This window comes from Capra hircus, chromosome 5 (assembly GCF_001704415.2).
Source record: "Capra hircus breed San Clemente chromosome 5, ASM170441v1, whole genome shotgun sequence".
In the NCBI taxonomy this organism is placed as follows: domain Eukaryota; kingdom Metazoa; phylum Chordata; class Mammalia; order Artiodactyla; family Bovidae; genus Capra; species Capra hircus.
The window spans coordinates 28,643,698-28,664,757 of NC_030812.1; the positions used below are offsets into that span (position 1 = coordinate 28,643,698).

At 41.8% G+C, this 21,060-nt stretch overlaps 1 protein-coding gene and 1 pseudogene across 1 annotated transcript; one reads left to right on the top strand and one right to left on the bottom strand.

Moving 5' to 3' along the window:
- On the bottom strand, nucleotides 342–11,525 carry LOC102168424 (methyltransferase-like protein 7A). The gene is made up of 2 exons (XM_005679966.3): nucleotides 10,709–11,525; nucleotides 342–1,709 (listed from the first exon to the last, which is right to left on the bottom strand). The coding sequence occupies exons 1-2, from the start codon at nucleotides 11,204–11,206 to the stop codon at nucleotides 1,473–1,475; spliced, it is 735 nt and encodes a 244-aa protein (XP_005680023.2). The 5' UTR covers nucleotides 11,207–11,525; the 3' UTR covers nucleotides 342–1,472.
- On the top strand, nucleotides 3,394–3,844 carry LOC102191769 (annotated as a pseudogene).

Here is a 21,060-nt window from a genome sequence, read left to right on the forward strand (position 1 = left end):
CTATGGATTTCACAAAGGGAGTTTTTGGACTTGAACTTTTCAAAACTCATTCAGACCCTTCCAAAATTGCCTTTTTTTATTTTTTGGCCATGCTACATGGCATATGTGATCTTAGTTTCCTGACCAGGGACTGAACCAGCATCCTCTGTCATTTGTAGTGCAAGTCTTAACCACTGGACAACCAGGAAAGTCCCCCAAATTGGTTTTTCTGAAATCTGCTAGCTGTATTTAGTTATCTGGCTGTAGAAGGAAAAATACGTACATTCAAGTAGCTTAATTTTCCACCATGAAGGAAAGCCCTCTCAGAGATGCTAAGAAAAATGAAAGTAAGCCAGCAAAGATATAAATCATTCATTTTATTTCCATTCCTAAAATATATGTAAATTTATTGAGTTGATATTTAAAATAGCCCTTTTGCAAAATAATCTCAGAAAACATACTAAATTTATTAAAATGCATACAAACTTGTGCTGAAAATTCTAAATCCTCTAACTGACCAACTTGTTTTCAATACACTTGTGATGATTTTTCAAGGTTTCTGTGGTTACAAGGAACAAAGAAATCATCTTGGGACCAGAGTAGAAATTTGATCAGAATAATCCAAACAATATTCGTCTACCTCTTTACAGACTCACAGGTTGCCTATTTTGAGGGGGCTCTTACAAAGTATACCCAAGCATTCAGTGTTTCCCTCACTACAGTGGGCATTTCCTTTGCTTGCAGTTTAAAACATTCAGCCAAGTACATGCTATATAATGGGCAAAATGAACCCAAGAACTCTGCTTCATGTAGTTTTATGGATATACTAAAGTGTACTAAAGTACAATCTTCCTTGTAAGAATTAAAGACTGGAATGCAGAAGAACAAACTTTGGTGGAATACCAGAATAAAAACCTAACAGAGCTGGGCAGAACCAGGTGTGGCGTCCTGGTACATTAATTTTGAAAGCCAGCACATTGATACTAAGAACAGCAAGTAGATTCAGATTCCTTAAAAACAAAACAAAACAAAACCTGTGCTTTTAGGTTTGGATTTTTCAAATAGTTAGTATTTCTTTATTCAGTTTGTGAATTCTTAAGATGTTTTCCCCTCTTCCTTTTCAAAATCTTCCTTTGTGTGATTTAATTCTTATTAGCATCAGCCTCTCATAGAAATGGTGAAATTAAAATCTGTTGGGTCATAATTTAAATAAGATAAACTGTGAAGTTATGGAATAAAGTAAGATCTGAGGATAATGGTAGAATTTAATTATGGAAGCCCACTGTTTCTTTCAAGAGAGAGTTCAAAGTTGTTTTGTGTTTTGATTCTTGGGAGATGATAGAAAATGGTTAACTAGGTTATAAGATAAACTTTTAGGGATGAAATGTAAATTTACCCAAAAAAGGGAGTTCCCATCTTTCAGTTACTGTTTTAAGTGTGAAGCCAAAACCTTAAATTATTTGAGCCCTTTGGGTCTCAGCTCCCTGCTTCCACTATTTCACAGCATATCCATAGATGTGAGGGCGCACTAGCTCCCAGGACAGAGGGGCCTGTAAGTGCTGCAGCTTCAGCTTGGAGAAGCGGGCCTGCTTCAGGGCCTTCCAGCTCTCTCTAGTCAGGTTGCATCCATCAAACAGAAGGTGCCAGACGGGATCCAGGACCTGTTGCCAGAAGTAATTCCAGGTGGAAGGCTTATCTGCTACATGCTCCATGAAATAAAAAGCTCCTCCCTGAGAAAGAAAAGGGGGAAAGAAAACCACCAAGAATTTTAGTTCGGGACAAACAATTTGATAAGATGTTTAAATGTCAGATTTCAGTGGCCCCAGAGGTCCACTTCATGAGGAGATATGGAGAAATCCAAACTTACTACGATACTATTGTGGTTAATAGCATCATCTTCTGTCAGACTGTATACAGAGCTGCCAGTCTATATCGTCTGTTCATAAAAGTAATACATAATGATAGCTAAAATTTAAAGCAATTTAAAGCATTCAAGGGCCTATTCTTAATGCCTGTCACATGTGTGCTTGCGTGCTCAGTCACTTCCAACTCTGCGACCCCGTGGACTGGAGCCCACTAGGCTCCTCTGTCCATGGGATTCTTCAGACAAGAATACTGGAGTGGGTTGCCATGTCCTCCTCCAGGGGATCTTCCCGACCCAAGGACTGAACCCATGTCTCTTGCATCTTCTGCACTGGCAGGTGGATTCTTTACCACTGAGCCATCTCAGAAGCCAGGTTGTCAAACTGCCCTTTGGAAGAGTTGCCCCAGTTTGTATTCATACCAGCAATAGATGTGAGTGCCCATTTTCAATAAATGCTCATCTATGTTTTTAAAAATCTATTTGATGTGTAATGTGGTATTTTTTATAACATGCATATCTTTAGTATTTTTAATCGTAACATCTTTTACTAAATGTTATGTGTTGGAAAGATCCCCTGTAGAAAGGAATGGCAACCCACTCTAGTATTCTTGCCTAGAGAATTCCATGGACAGAGGAGCCTGGTGGGCTATAGAGTCCATGGGGTCGTAAAGAGTCTGACATGACTGAGTGACTAACACTTTGACTACTAATACTGGCTGTTTGGATTTCTGTTTTTCTGATTTGTCTGTTAATGTCCATTATCAGTTTTCTAATAGGCCATTGGGTTTTTTTTAACCGATTAGTAAAGGCTTTTTGGAGAAGGCAATGGTACCCCACTCCAGTACTCTTGCCTGGAAAATCCCATGGATGGAGGAGCCTGGAAGGCTGAAGTGCATGGGTTCGCTGAGGGTTGGACACGACTGAGCGACTTCACTTTCACTTTTCACTTTCATGCATTGGAGAAGGCAATGGCAACCCACTCCAGTGTTCTTGCCTGGAGAATCCCAGGGACGGGGGAGCCTGGTGGGCTGCCGTCTACGGGGTCACACAGAGTCGGGCAGGACTGAAGTGACTTAGCAGCAGTAAGGGCTTTTATTATAATTAAACTACATATACTATAAATGTTTCCCCCATTTGTTGTTTGCCTTTTAATTACAATTTTTTAACTTCTCTTTTTATTAAAAAAAAAAAAAACCACCTTTAAATTCTTCTGAAAATTGTTCTTAGGCTCTGCTTTGCAAGCCTGTGGGAGTCTGAATCCATACCAACCACTGTCTGAGGCTAAATAACCGTGTCTTGTACTTTTGTACCATTATCACAGAATGAAAGAGATAGGATTAATTTTTAAAAATGAATCATCTAACAAATGAGAACATACGGTACAGCACGGGGAACTCTACTTAATGTACTGTGGTGACCTGAGTGGGAAGCAAGCCCAGAAGGGACTCACTTTGCTGTACAATAGAAACTAATGCAACATTGTAGAGCAACTATCCGGTAATAAAAATTAATTTTTAAAAATAGGAAAAAAATAAAAGCACAAGTTTTTGGTTTGTTGAAAAAAAAAAAAAAAAAACCCCACCAGGTCTCTTTCGGCAGTGACACAAGGGGGAGCACTGGACAGGAGACTTGAAGAGGAACTTCTCGGGTTGTTTTAAGAAAATGGCAGACAAGCCCAACATGGGGAAATCAACAGCTTCCATAAGGCCAAGCTGAAGAAGACTGAGACGCAGGAGAAGAACATCCTTTCGACCCAAGAGATCATTGAGCAGGAGAAGCAAGCAAAGTGAAATTTCTTGTGAGCCTGGAGGATTCTCCACCACATCGTCTTGGAGACCCTATCCGTGAGGTGGAGGAAAGTCCACCTGCAAGATGTACACAAGTGACAAGCTGCACCGTGAGATTAAACAGTATGTTTCTAAATTATGAACAGGTTACTGAAGAAATCAAAAGGGAAATTAAAAATTTCCTAGAAACAAATCCCAATGAAAACACAACAACTCAAAACCTATGGGATGCAGCAAAAGCAGTTCTAAGAAGGGAATTTATAGCAATACAGTCCTACCTCAAGAAACAAAAACATTGGATAGACAGCCTAACTTTATACCTAAAACAACTGGAAAAAGAAGAACAAAAAAACCCCAAATTAGCAGAAGGAAACAAATCATAAAGATCAGAGCAGAAATAAATGAAAAAGAAATGAAAGAAACAATAGTAAAGATTAATAAAAATAAAAGCTGGTTCTCTGAGAAGATAAACAAAATTGACAAACCTTTCGCCAGACTCATCAAGAAAAAAGAATCAAATCAACAAAATAAGAAATGAAAAAGGAGAGGTTACAACAGACAACGCAGAAATACAAAGGATTATAAGAGACTTCTGAGCAACCATATGGCATAACCTAAAATGCATAACCTGGAAGAAATGGACAAATTCTTAGAAAAGTTCAATCTTCCAAGACTGAACCAGGAAGAAATAGAAATTATGAACAACCCAATTACAAGCACAGAAATTGAAACTGTGATCAAAATTTTCCCAAAAAACAAACCTGGGAGCAGATGGCTTCACAGGTGAATTCTGTCAAACGTTTATAGGAGAGCTAATACCCATCCTTCTAAAACTCTTTCAAAAAATTGCAGGGGAAGGAACACTTCCAAACTCATTCTACGAGGCCACCATCACCATGATTCCAAAACCAGACAAAGACAACACAAGAAAAGAAAACTACAGGCCAATATCACTGATGAACATAGATGCAAAAATCCTCAACAAAATTTTAGCAAACAGAATTCACCACTACATTAAAAAACTCATACACCATGATCAAGTTAGGTTTACTCCAGGGATGCAAGGATTCTTCAATATATGCAAATCAATGTGATACACCATATTAATAAGTTGAAAGATAAAAACCATATGATAATCTCAATAAAAGTCACAATAGAAAAAGCCTTTGACCAAATTTAGCACCCATTTATGAGGGTATCCACTCTCACCACCATTATTCAACATAGTTTTGGAAGTCCTAGTTACAGCAATCAGAGAAGAAGAAATAAAAGGAATCCAGATCAGAAAAGGAGAGTGCTCCCTGTTTGCAGATGACATGATACTACACAGAAAGCCCTAAAGATATTACCATAAAATTACTAGAGCTAATCAGTGAATTTAGCAAAGTTGCAGGAGACAAAATCAATACACAGAAGTCACTTGCATTCCTGTATACTAACAATGAAAAATCAGAAAGAGAAATTAAGGAATCAGTCCCATTCACCATTGCAACAAAAAGAATAAAATATCTAGGAATAAACCTACCTAAGGAGACAAAATAACTGTATACAGAAAATTATAAGACACTGATGAAAGAAATCAAAGACCACATAAACAGATGGAGAGATATTCCATGTTCCTAGGTAGGAAGAATCCATATTGTGAAAATGACTATAGTACCAAATGCAACCTACAAATTCAGTGTAATCCCTATCAAGTTACCAAGGGCATTTTTCACAGAACTAGAACAAAAAATTTCGCAATTCATATGGAAACACAAAAGACCCTGAATTTCTCAAAAGCATTCTTGAGAAAGTAGAATGGGGCTGAAGCAATCAACCTTCCTGACTTCAGATTATACTACAAAGCTATGGTCATCAAGACAGTATGGTACTGGCACAAAAACAGAAATACAGACCAATGGAACCATATAGAAAACCCAGAAATAAACCCATGCACCAATGGATACCTTATCTTTGACAAAAGAGGCAAGAATATACAATGGAGCAAAGATAGCCTCTTCAGTAAGTGGTGCTAGGAAAGACCTAAATGTAAGACCAGAAACTGTAAAACTTTTAGAGGAAAACATAGGCAGAATACTTGATGACATAAAGCAAGATCCTCTATGACCCACCTCCTAGAGTAATGGAAATAAAACCAAAAGTAAACAAGTGGGACCTAGTTAAACTTAAAAACTTTTACACACCAAAGAAACTATAAGCAAGGTGAACAGACAGCTCTCAGAATTGGAGAAAATAATAGCAAACGAAACAAGGGTTAATTTCCAAAATATACAAGCAGCTCATACAACTCAGTGCCAGAAAAACAAACAACCCAATCAAAAATTGGCAAAAAGACCTAAACAGACATTTCTGCAAAGAGGTCATACAGATGGCTAACAAACACATGAAAAGATGCTCAATATTACTCATTATTAGAAAAATGAAATCAAAACTACAATGAGATACCACCTCACATGAGTCAGAATGACCATCATCAAAAAGTCTACAAACAATAAATCCTGGAGAGGGTGTGGAGAAAAGGGAACCCTCTTGCACTGTTGGTGTGAATGTAATAAGTTGATACAGTCACTAAGGAAGACAGTATGGAGAGTCATTAAGAAACTAGGAATAAAACCACCACGTGACCCAACAATCCCACTACTAGGCATGTACCCTGAGGAAACCAAAACTGAAAAAGACACATGTACCCCATTGTTCATTGCAGCACTATTTACAATAGCTAGAATGTGGAAGCAACCTAGATGTCCATCGACACATGAATGGATAAAGAAGTAGTGGTACATATACACAATGGAATATTACTCAGCCATAAAAAAGAACACATTTGAGTGAGTTCTGATGAGGTAGATGAACCTAGAGCCTATTATACAGAGTGAAGTAAGTCAGAAAGAGAAATACCATATATTAACACACATATACAGAATCTAGAAAGATGGCACTGAAGAATTTATTTGCAGGGAAGCAATGGAGAAACAGATATAGAGAGCAAATTTATGGACATGGGGAGAGGGGAGGAGAGGGTGAGATGTATGGAGAGAGTAATATGGAAACTTACATTACCATATATAAAATAGCTAATGGGAATTTGCTGTATGTCTCAGGAAACTCAAATAGGGGCTCTGTATCAATGTGGAGGGGTGGGATGAGGAGGCAGATGGGAGGGAGGTTCAAGAGGAAGTGGACATATGTATACCTATGGCTGATTCATGTTGAGATTTGACAGAAAACAAAATTATGTAAAAAATAATTTAAAAAAAAGACAGATATTGAGCCATCTAAAAGTTACTGAATTCATGATAATATTTTGTAATTTGATTTTTTTTTCAATCAGTGTATACTGTATGTAAATAATCAAATAGCAGTAACTGCTGGTTTCATCTAGGACAGTCCTGTAACTATAGATCAAGTCTGGACACAGTAGAGGGTACACATTTTTAATGAGTCTTCAGAAGTTTTCTACCTCCAAAGCCCATGATGACTGTCCCATTCTCCTTAGCCTCTTCTAGCTTCCCTAGTCCTGGCTGTCCAGGCAGAGTTTAGAGAGGGAGTTCCCTCTACTTGCCCCTCTGTGGGCAGGTACGAGATGTGTGTTCAGGAATGGAAAACTTGAAATTTCCTGCTGAAAAAATTTTTTTTCATGGAAGAGGACAGGAGAGAAGAGGAGACCCAGGTCTGAGGAGGTTGCTGATGCCCTCTGGATTGCACAGGTTAGGCTAGAGAGCCTGTTACCCTTTCAGGTGACTTGTGTAGCCAACTGGGCATGAAGATTTGGGATTAGAAGAGAGATCTGAGCTTGATACTTAGATTTGGAAACCATCTGTGTGCATGGTAAGTGAAAACTTTGGCGGTACATGAGATTACACAGGGGGTGTATATAAGCAAAATTAGAGCCAAAATAGAAACTCCAGTGTTTAGGGATGGGCAGAGGAAGAATAGGCAGCAAAAATGGTAGAAATGTTGAAGCTGAAGCAATACAAAGCCCCAGTGATAAGCACTGTGGTGCAGTGAGAAGAATATGTGCATTAAAGTCAGATCTGCTGGCTGTGTCGGAGAAGGCAATGGCACCCCACTCCAGTACTCTTGCCTGGAAAATCCCATGGATGGAGGAGCCTGGTAGGCTGCAGTCCATGGGGTCGCTACAAGTCGGACACAACTGAGCAACTTCACTTTCACTTTTCACTTTCATGCATTGGAGGAGGAAATGGCAACCCACTCCAGTATACTTGCTTGGAGAATCCTAGGGACCAGGGAGCCTGGTGGGCTGCCATCTATGGGGTCGTACAGAGTTGGACACAACTGAAGTGACTTAGCAGCAGCAGCTGGCTGTGTAATGTGGGGCAACTTTCTTAACTTCTCTAGGTCTGTTTCCCCAGCCCAACATGAAGACAGTCCCTGCGTTAAGGACTGAGTGATGGAGTGAATGAGAATGCAGGAAAGCCTCTGGTTCTATTCAGCAATGTGTGGATGCTTTGTAGGAGCTAGGGGAATATGATCCCCTAAGAGCATTCTCAGTGCTTAAACCCGAGGTGATCATTATTTGCTTTGCAGAGGCGTTGTGAGATTAGTAACACATAAGCAAAATGTCTCTTAAATGTGCCCAGTTAATGCCCAGTCTTGGGACAGAAGAACCCAGGATTTGAATGTCTGAATCAGACCTTTTTCAGTTACAGTTTTGATGTCGGCCTATTCTTGAGCCAAACACAGAATTACAGTCGGCCCTCAGTATCCACAGGTCCTGCATTCTTGGATTCAACCAACAGATGAAAAATACTGGGGAAAAAATCCAGGAAGTTCAAAAAAGGCCAAACTTGAATTTCCCACATGCTGGCAACTATTTATATAGCATTTACCTTGTATTAGGTATTAAAAAGTAATCTAGAGATGATTTAAGGTATCTGGGAGGATATGCGTAGGTTATATGCAGATTCTATACCATTTTATGTAAGGGACTTGAGCTTGTATAGATTTTGGTATCTGTGGTGGGGGGCAGGGAGTGACTCTGAGGGACAACTGTATATTATTGCCTCTAAACACTATCTTCAACTCCATTTCTTCCTGAGGAACTTCCTCTGTTAGAAAATAAAATGAGGTCTCCGGCGGTATCACCCTAAACATGGCCATCTCGTCTGATCTCAGAAGCTAAGCAGGGTTGGGCCTGGTTAGTACTTGGATGGGAGAAAATAAAACTGGGGATTACAGACCATCTTTTTCCCCTAGAAGAGTAAATTCAAATGTTACAATATTCATATTTTATGTATGTTCAAGTTTGTTTAGAATTGTTGTTCAGTTTCTCAGTCGTATCTGACTCTTTGCAACCCCGTGGACTGGAGCACACCAAGCTTCTATTTAAAACAAGTTTTTAAGTAAACAATAAAGGTAATATGTGAAAATTACATACAGGTATAAAGAATTTCAAACTATATGGAGAGGTATAAAATGAAAAGAAATTCTTTCTCCTCATCCATTTCCCTTCCCAATAGGTAACCACTGTTAATAATTATATGTTTATAATTCCCATTAACATAAATACTTATATAAGTATATTCTCCCCCTCCACACACAAATGGATTAGCACTCTACATAATATTCTGCTTTCATTGCTTTTAAAATTAACACTATCTCTTGAGAATGTTTTTCATTGACATAGGTACAAATTTCTTGTTTTAACAGCTGCAAAGAAATTCTTTATACTATGTGACAATGTACTTAACAACTTCCCATTGATGGATGTTATTTCCAATTTATTAAAAATGCTGTAATGAATATTTTTACCTTTAAATGAGTTTTTGTGTATTTTTGCAGGATAGCTATAGGATAAATTCCTGTTGGATGAAGATGTAAATTACTTAAAAATTTGATATTTATTAAATTGCTTTCTGAAGAGGACACTTCCTCCAGTTGGGTGTCCAGACCCCTAGACCCACCCCAATATCATACTGAACTTAAAAGTCTCTGACAGAATAGTAGATAAAAAGGGTCTTGCTTTAATTTCTTTTTAATTGAAGTATGGTTGATTATGGAGAAGGAAATGACAACCCACTCCAGTGTTCTTGCCTGGAGAATCCCAGGGACAGAAGAGCCTGGTGGGCTGCTGTCTATGGGGTCACACAAGAGTCGGACACAACTGAAGCAACTTAGCAGAAGCAGCAGCAGCATGGTTGATTATAATATTAGTTTCAGATGTACAACAAAGTGATTCAAAATTTTTTTCCCTTTTAAAAATTTATTATTATTTTTTTTAACTTTACAATATCGTATTGGTTTTGCCACACATCAACATGAATCTGCCACAGGTGTGCACATGTTCCCAATCCCAAACCCCCTCCCACCTCCCCCTACTAACGCATATATATGTAATTTAGAAAGATGATTCAAATTTTTTATAGTTTATACTCCATTTAAATTTATTACAAAATAATGACTATATTTCCCTGTGCTGTAGAATATATCCTTGTTGCTTATTTATTTTACACATACTAGTTTGTATCTCTTAATCCCATACCACTCCTGCTCCTCCCTTTTTCCCTCTCCCAGCTGATGACCACTAGTTTGTTCAGTATATCTATGAATTTGATTCTGTTTTATTATATTCATTTGTTTTATTTTAAAGATTCCACTATAAAATATACTTTAATTTGTTCTTTAGTTACAAGACTAGATATTTATATCATATATTGGCTATTTTTATTTATATTTCTGTTCCTGTGCTTTGCTTTCTTTCCCTCTTTTTAAAAACAATTTATTTAGGAATTATGTTGATCTTGTTGATTTGTAACACCGTTATGAAGGAAGTTAACTCATTATCATCCTTGGCAAATATTTTTTACAAAATATTTTTGTACTTCAAACTTGTTTATAGTCCTTTCCCTGTAGGAGTTCTAACTTTTTTTTATTCATGTATTATCAATCTTTTCCTTCATAGCTTCTTCTGCACTCGAAGATTTTTTAAAAATTCAATAGTGTCTTTTCTTGGAGCTTTACTTTTATGTTAGGGTGTTTGATCTACTGAAATTGGGAGGACTGCCCTTGGTGATGGTGGTTGCTACTAAGCAGCCCTCCGCATGCCCGCACTCACCGGCCTCAGCACTCGACACACTTCCTGGAGGATCTGTTCCTGGTTCTTCACCGAGCAGAGCACCAGGGTGCAGACCACCACATCCATGGAGCCTGTGGCCACCTGGTGCATGTTCTCCCCAGCAGCCACTATGAAGCGTTCAAACTGCAGGTGTCGGTTCTGGGCAATGCTCTTAATCAAGAACTTCTCAAAGCTGGGGTTGGGATCAACACAGGTCACCTGGCATCCAGAGGGGTAGAACTTGAAGTTGGCCCCCGTGCCACAGCCCAGCTCCAGCAGGGAGAGCTTCCCAGAGGGGCCAGTGAACTCCCGCAGGTTGCTGAAGAGCTCCTGCTTCTTGCTCTCCATCTGTTTGTTGTACATCACAGTGAACCTGGCCAGGAAGTAGGGGAACCACTGTTTGCATATCCAGTTCCACAAGCCCAGAAAGTCCAGCAGGTACATGGGAAATGCCAGGATGCAGACGGCCAGACGGAGGATAAAAACGGTGAGCGCCATCACTCAGAAGAGGAAAAAACAGATCAGCGGACAGAGGCCTGACTCCTTTAATTGCAGGAAGTAGGTTTCTGGCCACACTCCAGAGCCAATCAGCTGCAGAGAAAAGAAGAGCTGGCTGTGCTGGAAATACACAGCTGAAGTCAGATCTCGGGCAAGAGACCTGTTTTATCCAGTTAATAGATGTTTGGCAGAAATTGCCTCATGGCTTATTTTTGGTGAAGTGAAATGAGAAGGTTCCCAGCTTTTCCTTAGAAGGAAAGCTGATTACAGCCCCCTCTTCCTGCTTGGAGACTACTGCTGCAGTTTTAAATGCAGAGTGTACTCACAGCTTCTGTTATCCAGTCTCTCCTAAGAAAACAGAATCTGGGGGTGGAGCTTGGTGAAAACACACCAGAAGGCTGTTGCTAAACCCCATTTATTACTCCGTGCCCCGACCTACTTCTGTTCCATCCTGCCCACCTCTGCCTCATTTTTTTAAAAAAAGAAGTGAAAGCAAATGCCTGTCTGGTCACAGCAAGAGTTTTCCCTTTTGCATTCTAGGCAGAGGTTCTAAGATGTTCATAACTGCACAGTGGGATTATTTTTAAGTCACTGTTTTGGGCTGCCCATCTTTAAAGGGCAAGTTTCACCTTCAACCTGTGCCAAATTACTACATGACTGAATTAACTTTCCGGAGAAGGCAATGGCACCCCGCTCCAGTACTCTTGCCTGGAAAATCCCATGGACGGAGGAGCCTGGTAGGCTGCAGTCCATGGGGTCGCTAAGGGTCAGACACGACTGAGCGACTTCACTTTCACTTTTCACTTTCATGCAATAGAGAAGGAAATGGCAACCTACTCCAGTGTTCTTGCCTGGAGAATCCCAGGGACGGGGGGAGCCTGGTGGGCTGCCATCTATGGGGTCGCACAGAGTCGGACACGACTGAATTAACTTACATAAAAATAGTCCCCAGAATATTCACTTTTGTGAACCTAAAGTATTAAGAAAATATTTTCAGACATCCATCTGTTTTTAACAAGAAAGCCTGGGCCTTAGGGTGTTCAGGAAACATAGAAATGCTCAAAAATAACGGTAATGTTTACTTTTTAAAACCATGTGATGGACACAGGGAGTGTTTTGTTTCCTTATATGTTATACCCAATACATATTTTATAAATATGTGCTCCATCTTAACAGCTTGCTTGAGGTAGAATTAACACACAATAAACCACACATATTTAAGCTGTATCATTTGGTTAAATTCTGGCACATGTACACATACATGAAGTCATTGCTTCAATCAAGGTAATGAACACATCAATCACACTCCCCGCCTCCCAAATACCTCTTGCCCCTTTGTGATCCCTCTTTCCTGCCCTCCACATTCCCAGGCCACCACTGATCTGTCTTCTGTCACTGGAAGTTAGTTTGCCTTTCCTATAGTTGGGCTTCCAAGAATCCGCCTGCAATGCAGAAGACCCCAGTTCAATTCCTGGTTGATTCCTGGGTCAGGATGATCCTCTGGAGAAAGGATAGAGTACCCACTCCAGCATTCTTGGGTTTCCCTAGTGGCTCAGATGGTAAAGAATCTGCCTGCAATGTGGGAGACCTGGGTTTTATCCCTGGGTTGGGAAGATCCCCTGGAGGAGGATGGCAACCCACTCCAGGATTCTTGCCTGGAGAATCTCCATGGACAGAGGTCCTGGCAGACTGCAATCCATGGGGTCGCAAAGAGTTGGACATGACAGAGAGACTAAGCCCATGTACATACACATACATCCTATGATTTTATGTTAATTGGAATCATACAATATCTATTTTTATTGTCTGATTTCTTTCATCCAGCATAATTAAGTCATTCATACTGTTGTATATATCCATTGATTTTCCACTGAGTAGTATTCTATTGTATGAATCTATAACAGTTTGTTTATCTATTCACCTGAATTTGATGGATATTTGAGTTTTTAACAGTTTTCATAGCTTATTATAGTGGCTTATTACAAATGAAGCTACTATGGGGACTTCTCTAGTGGTCCAGTGGTTAAGAACCCTCCTTGCAATGCAGGGGACTCAGGTTCGATCCCTGGTTGGGAAACTAAGATCCCACATGCTGCGTAGCATCTAAGCCCCTGAAAGGTTGTTGCTGAGCCGTGAAAGATGACGGGATTCTTGGCCTCTCTAGGAGAGGAATTCAATCTGGGGCCAGTGATGAGGCTTGATCGCTCAGAGCTTTTGTGTAATAAAGTTTTATTAAAGTATAGAAGAGATAGAGAAGGCTTCTGACATAGACATCAGAAGGGGGCAGAAAGAGTGCCCCCCTGCTAGTCTTTAGCTAGATGTTATATAACTACTGCTGCTGCTGCTAAGTCACTTCAGTTGTGTTCGACTCTGTGCGACCCCATAGACGTCAGCCCACTAGACTCCCCCGTCCCTGGGATTCTCCAGGCAAGAACACTGGGGTGGGTTGCCATTTCCTTCTCCAATGCATGAAAGTGAAAAGTGAAAGTGAAGTCGCTCAGTCGTGTCTGACCCTTAGCAACCCCATGGACTGCAACCAAGCTCCTCTGTTCATGGGATTTTCCAGGCAAGAGTACTGGAGTGGGTTGCCATTGTATAGCTACTAGCAGTCTGCTAATTAGAGAAAAGGAAACGTCTCAAAACTCAGAGACTGTACTAGGCCCCTCACCCACAACATGCATTTTGAGATAACAATGGCACAAGGTGAGATGTCCCAGGCCATTAAATGATTGACATGAATTTTGAAGCGAGGCTGGTTTCCAAGCAAATACAGTCTCATTAATGTAGTTTAAGAGAATATTTGCATGAGTAAAACATACTGGTTTGTCAAAGTCTGTTCTTAATCTTAGGCAGAACTAATTTGAAGACAGAGTCTAGGGTAAATACATAGTTCATTAACATAGCTTAAGACAGACATTTCCATAAGAAAAATGCATTGGTTAGCTCAAGGTTTGAGAAAAGTTAAGCTCAGGTGGAATCAGGTGTCATCCTGGCAACACAGATCTTAAAAGAAACCTCTTTTTAAATTTATATAGAGTAAGGGGAGGGCTTCCCTCATAGCTCAGTTGGTAAATCATCTACCTGCAATGCAGGAGACCTGAGTTCAATTCCTGGGTCGGGAAGATCCCCTGGAGAAGGAAATGGCAACCTGCTCCAGTATTCCTGCCTGGAGAATCCCATGGACAGAGGAGCCTGGCAGGCTACAGTCCATGGGGTTGCAAGAGTCGGACACTGTTGTAGCCATGCATTCCGGGAAACAAGCTCACTCAGAAGGACAATGCAGATAGTGGAGTGCAGTTTATTACACCAGCGGGCCCAAGGCAGAGTCTCCTCTTAGCCAGGGACCCCCACCAGTTTTTGTGAAAACCTTATATATCCTAAGTGTACTTGCTCAAATCCACCTCCCCAAATTCCTTGAAACTAGTCTGGACAAGGTAAAAGAGAGATATGATCAAAGTTAACCCATGATTCATGTGTCACAAGACTAGATGAACAGTGGATATTTATCAATAGGACTATGGTCATATCCCGATAAACATAATGCAGTTTACCACTTTGTTCTGTTACAGAGATAATTAGCATATTCTTTTAGGCAATGGAGAGTCCAGGTACAAGTCCTGAGGCTCTTTTATGCAGGGGTGCGGGGGAGGGGTCTGGTTTTCCACTGGTATCAGCCTGGCCTAAGATGGAGCCCAGCTCTGTCTGTTTCCTCCTTCAACATGACTTAGTGAATAAAACACCACCACCACCAGAGAAGGGGATAAAAACACTAACACTTATAGTTTGTTTCCTCCTTCTGCTTAAGAGAGAGATAAAAAATGTCTGACACTTGCAGCCTGTTTCTTCTGTTTGGAGACCCCTAGCCTTCCTGCCTGTTACCCTCTCATCCCCACACCACAGCTACTGAACCTGAGTGCTCTAGAACCCACAGGTCACAACTAGAGAGTCCGTGCGCCTCAATGAAAGATCCCAAATGATGCAACAAAAGATCCTGCATGCCACAACTAAGACCCAATATGGCCAAACATATATTTTTGTAAGTTAAGCTACTGTGAACATTAGTGTACCAGCCTTTGTATGGACATATGCTTCCGTTTCTCATGGATAAATTTCTTTAATAGAATGTAAGTGTCACATGGTAGGTATATGTTTACCTCTTAAAGAAAAATGCCAAACTGTTTTCCAAACTGATTGTACCACCAACAGTGTATGAGATTTAGTTGCTCCACATCCTCACCAACACTTGGTGTGGTCGTCCTTTTCATTTTAGGCATCCTGAAATGTGTCTAGTGGTCCCTCATTGTTGTTTTAATTTGCATCTCCCAAATGATCAATGATGTCAAGCATCTTTTGATGCGCTTATTTGCCGTCCATGTATCTTGTTCGGAGTGTCTGTTCAAATCTTTTGAACATTTTATTTTTTATTATTGCTTTTTCGGCCATGCTGAATGGAATGCAGGATCTTAGTTCCCCAGCTAGGGGTTGAGGCTACATCCCTGCAGTGGAAGTGCAGCATCTTAACCACTGGACTGCCAAGGAATCCCCTGAACATGTTAAAATTGGGTTATTTTCTTATTATGTGTTGAGAATTCTTGTATCAAATCATGTATGTATGTACATGTCATGTATAAAATACCTGATTTGCAAATGTTTTCCTACTCTGTGGCTTGTGTTTTCAATGGTATTTTCAGAAGTGCAGAAATTTCTTTCTTGTGGCATCCTCGTCTGGTTTTGGTATCAGACTAATGCTGTCCTTGTGAAATGATTTTGGAAGCGTTTCATCCCCTTCTATTTCTCAGAAGAGTTTGAGAATTCTTGGTATTAATACTTTACATATTTGATAGAGTTCAGTATTGAAGTCCTCTAGTCCTACACTTTTGTTGGATAATTTTTGATTACTGATTTAATCTCCTTACTAGTAATCTGTCCAGAGAAGGCAATAGCAACCCACTCCAGTACTCTTGCCTGGAAAATCCCATGGGTAGAGGAGCATGGTGGGCTGCAGTTCATGGTGTCATGAAGAGTCGGACATGACTGAGTGACTTCACTTTCACTTTTCACTTTCACGCATTGGAGAAGGAAATGGCAACCCACTCCAGTGTTCTTGCCTGGAGAATCCCAGGGATGGCGGAGCCTGATGGGCTGCTGTCTTTGGGGTCACACAGAGTCAGACACGACTGAAGTGACTTAGCAGCAGCAGCAGCAGTAATCTGTCTCATAACCTTCTAGTAATATACACCAAGGTTGTATATTGTCACCCTGCTTAATAACTTATATGCAGAGTACATCTTGAGAATGCCAGGTTGGATCAATCACAAACTGGAATCAAGCTTGTCAGGAGAAATATCTAACCTCAGATATTCAAATGATACCATTCTAACCGCAGAAAGTGAAGAGGAACTAAAGAGCCTCTTGATGAAAGTGAAAAAGCTGGCTTAAAACTCATCATTCAAAAAACTAAGGTCATGGCCTCTTGTTCCGTCACCTCATTGCAAATAGGGGAAAAAATGGAAGTAGTGACAGATTTTATTTTCTTGAGCCCCTAAATCACTGCAGATGGTGACTGCAGCCATGATGAAGAAGGAATTCATAGGGCCTGGACTCCGTCTTAGGCCTGTTCATGCTGATCATGCTCGGCCACCTTTCCAATGGACTCTGAACTCTGTGTTTAGTGCCTTTGAAAACAACAGAAGAATAAGACCCCCTCCAGACAGGGAACCTTGAAGATCGTATCTAGGTTACTCATCGCCTAAGAGAAAACATACACTAATCACCCCTTCCTCTAGACAGGCCATAAATTTTTCTGTATCAATTGGAGTGTAACCTCGGGTTTATTGATTACTGGCTAATTGTTTGACTGTTTGAGCACATGAGCACATAGCACGTGAATCATGGGGTTATTGGGATTGTATTTTCCTTGGTTTATGTAAGTCTCAAGGAATTTGGAGTGGTGGGTTCAGACACGTACCCATGGGGTATAAAAGATTTTCACAAATGCTGGTCAGGGTCCTTGGCTAAGAGGAGACTCTGCCTTGGGCCCACCGGTGTAATAAACTGCACGCCACTATCTGCACTGTCCTTCTGAGCGAGTTTGTTTCCCGGAACGCATGGCTCCATTTGGTGCATTGGCTGGGAAACTCCTCACTTTGAGGAGACAGGTCTCATTTGAGGCCACCCCGAGGCTTTGTGGCTTGAATCTCCTAGAGGGGGGAAGGCGCCTCGCCCCTCTGGAAGAATTCAGCCTTTCAACGCCTGGTTTCTTCACTTTGGCAGGTAGTGAACGGCAGCAGGGGAACTGAGCGCTCAGGTGAGGAGGAACCCACCCGGCAGGGTGGAAGAGGGGACCCGATCACCCCCCTGGGAGGGACTAGAAGGGGCACGGACCCACAGGGGCCTGGAATAGGCAGGCAGCAGCAATTGCTTGGTACACAGGTCGATGAGCATGCTACGGTTTAGGAAGGAAATTTGTGAAGGTCATTTAGGAGGTTTGTCCACACCATCTCAGGGAAAATTATTACCAGTGATCGCCAGGGGATTTTTAGGATAGGAAACTGGTCCTTGTATGCTCATATTCTGCCCTCCGCCAGGAGGTGTCCCATCTGCTGTGAAATTCTTGACCCCCTCGGAATTGTTAGGATAGAAGGAAGGGGATACATAAGTGAGTATGAATTGGCTTTCCCGGAGATGGTCTGGGACATGGTATATTTAACTCATCTGTGTTTTCATCCGCACCTGATCAAGCCCACCAAGGCAGAACAGACTTTAAGGGAGAAACAGTCTTGGACCACGTGGTTTCTGGTTTGGCTGTGCTGATTGGCAGGTGAAGGCATGCCGATCCCCTTTCTCCCTCTGGGATCTGGCAGGTAAGGCTCTTCTCAACCCAATTAGGAAGGAGGCAGAATGGCAATTCAAGTGTCATTGAGTGGAAATATCAGAAGTACATAGGGTACTGAGAACTTCGTAGACAGAAGGAAAAGGAAAAGTAGAAGAAGGTCCGAGAAGGTAAGCAAGATGGGAGGAAGTGAATCTAAGGCAACTGTATTGGAGTGCATGATTAAAAATTTTAAGAAGGGATTCGGTTCGGTTTAGTTCAGACGCTCAGTCGTGTCCGACTCTTTGTGACCCCATGAATCGCAGCACGCCAGGCCTCCCTGTCCATCACCAACTCCTGGAGTTCACTCAGACTCACGTCCATCAAGTCAGTGATGCCATCCAGCCATCTCATCCTCTGTCGTCCCCTTCTCCTCCTGCCCCCAATCCCTCCCAGCATCAGAGTCTTTTCCAATGAGCCAACTCTTTGCATGAGGTGGCCAAAGTACTGGAGTTTCAGCTTTAGCATCATTCCTTCCAAAGAAATCCCAGGGCTGATATCCTTCAGAATGGACTGGTTGGATCTCCTTGCAGTCCAAGGGACTCTCAAGAATCTTCTCCAACACCACAGTTCAAAAGCATCAATTCTTCGGCGCTCAGCCTTCTTCACAGTCCAACTCTCACATCCATACATGACCTCAGGAAAAACCATAGCCTTGACTAGACGGACCTTAGTCAGCAAAGTAATGTCTCTGCTTTTGAATATGCTATCTAGGTTGGTCATAATTTTTTTTCCAAGGAGTAAGCGTCTTTTTATTTCATGGCTGCAGTCACCATCTGCAGTGATTTTGGAGCCCCCCAAAATAAAGTCTGACACTGTTTCCACTGTTTCCCCATCTATTTCCCATGAAGTGATGGGACCAAATGCCATGATCTTCATTTTCTGAATGTTGAGCTTTAAGCCAACTTTTTCACTCTCCTCTTTCACTTTCAGCAAGAGGCTTTTTAGCTCCTCTTCACTTTCTGCCATAAGGGTGGGGTCATCTGTATATCTGAGGTTATTGATATTTCTCCTAGAAATCTTGGTCCAGCTTGTGCTTCTTCTAGTCCAGCATTTCTCATGATGTACTCTGCATAGAAGTTAAATAAGCAGGGTGACAATATACAGCCTTGACGCACTCCTTTTCCTATTTGGAACCAGTCTGTTGTTCCATGTCCAGTTCTAACTGTTGCTTCCTGGCCTGCATACAGATTTCTCAAGAGGCAGGTCAGGTGGTCTGGTATTCCCATCTCTCTCAGAATTTTCTACAGTTTATTGTCATCCACACAGTCAAAGGCTTTGGCATAGTCAATAAAGCAGAAATAGATGTTTTTCTGAAATTCTCTTGCTTTTTCCATGATCCAGCGGATGTTGGCAATTTGATCTCTGGTTCCTCTGCCTTTTCTAAAACCAGCTTGAACATCAGGGAGTTCACGGTTCACGTATTGTTGAAGCCTGGCTTGGAGAATTTTGAGCATTACTTTACTAGCATGTGAGATGAGTGCAATTGTGCAGTAGTTTGAGCATTCTTTGGCATTGCCTTTCTTTGGGATTGGAATGAAAACTGACCTTTTCCAGTCCTGTGGCCACTGCTGAGTTTTCCATATTTGCTGGCATATTGAGTGCAGCACTTTCACAGCATCATCTTTTAGGATTTGAAATAGCTCAACTGGAATTCTATCACCTCCACTAGCTTTGTTCACAGTGATACTTTCTAAGGCCCACTTGACTTCACGTTCCAGGATGTCTGGCTCTAGGTGAGTGATCACACCATCGTGATTATCCGAGTCGTGAAGATCTTTTTTGTACAGTTCTTCTGTGTATTCTTGCCACCTCTTCTTAGACTATGGGGTGAAGATGAAGCCTAACCACCTCCACATACTCTGTGAGGTCAAATGGCCCCCTATGGGAGAAGGATGGGCACCAGAGAACACCATGAACTTAAAAATAGTGGAAGCAGTCTATTCAGAGGAGAGCCGGGACACGTGGATCAGTATCCATATATTGACTCATGGCTAGGGTTAGCTCAAGACCCTCCTACTTGGACAAGGTTCTACATCCAGAAGGGAAAGGGAAAAATATTAATGGCACAAAAATTGACTGATGATATAAAAGGAAATTCTACAGGATTTGGACAGGTCGACCTGACCCCTCCTCCATATTGGATAGTGACGCTCCTGCCTCAGTGCTCCATCAGGATCGGAGGCCGCCTTAATGCCCAATCCAGGGCCAGGTGAAGTCCTGCAGCAGCCGCTGCTCCTCTGCCAGCTCTTCCCGAGGTCGTAGAGCCGCCACCTCGGCAGGCTCCGATCCCGGTGACAGAGGCCTCTCCAGGATCTGGCTCCAGCTGAACCACCCAAGCTATACCCATCTCTCCCAGTGAGTACTGACAAGAAGGGGAGGAAGACATTTTAATTAAGCAGACTGCGCTCTGCCAGAGAGCCAGAGGGAACGAAACAGAACAGACAAGAGATTTGCAATGCTAGCTGCTGCTCTGGGAAAGTCTATCTTGGGCCCTCCGGAAAACCTCCTCTGCCCCAGGGACAGGATAGTCCTTCAACCGGTCCCAACGGAGGCCCCGGGCCCTGATACAGCCAAACCAGTGTGCCCGGTGCTGAGCTTTTGGCCACTGGAAGAATGAATGCCCTAAGGCAAGGAAGGAAGAGGAAGCTCCCGCAGTTGTGGGGCTTGCTGACTTGGAAATTAAATAGGGCTGCCGGGGCTCAGAGATATCAGGTCCCCGAGAGCCCATGGTAACCTTAAAACTGGGGGACCAAAACAGTGACTTCATGGTGGATACAGGAGCTGAACTGTTGGTAGTAGCAAAACCTGTGGCACCACTGTCCAAAAAGACTACCGCTGTAATGGGTATCAGGAGAAGAGATGATTATATCGTTTTGCCAGCCCAGAAAATGTCAGATGGGGGGCACCAAGTGATTCATGAATTCCTCTACACTCCTGAGTGCCCAGTACCCCTGTTGGGAAGAGACTTGCTCTCCACACT

Bases quoted from the DNA above. Each gene is read 5' to 3' on its own strand.
- LOC102168424 (XM_005679966.3), bottom strand. From the start codon at position 11,206: ATGGCGCTCACCGTTTTTATCCTCCGTCTGGCCGTCTGCATCCTGGCA. The intron at 1,710-10,708 runs GTGAGTGCGGGC...TTTCTTTCTCAG, and splicing joins TGTGTCGAGTGCTGAGGCCG to GGAGGAGCTTTTTATTTCAT.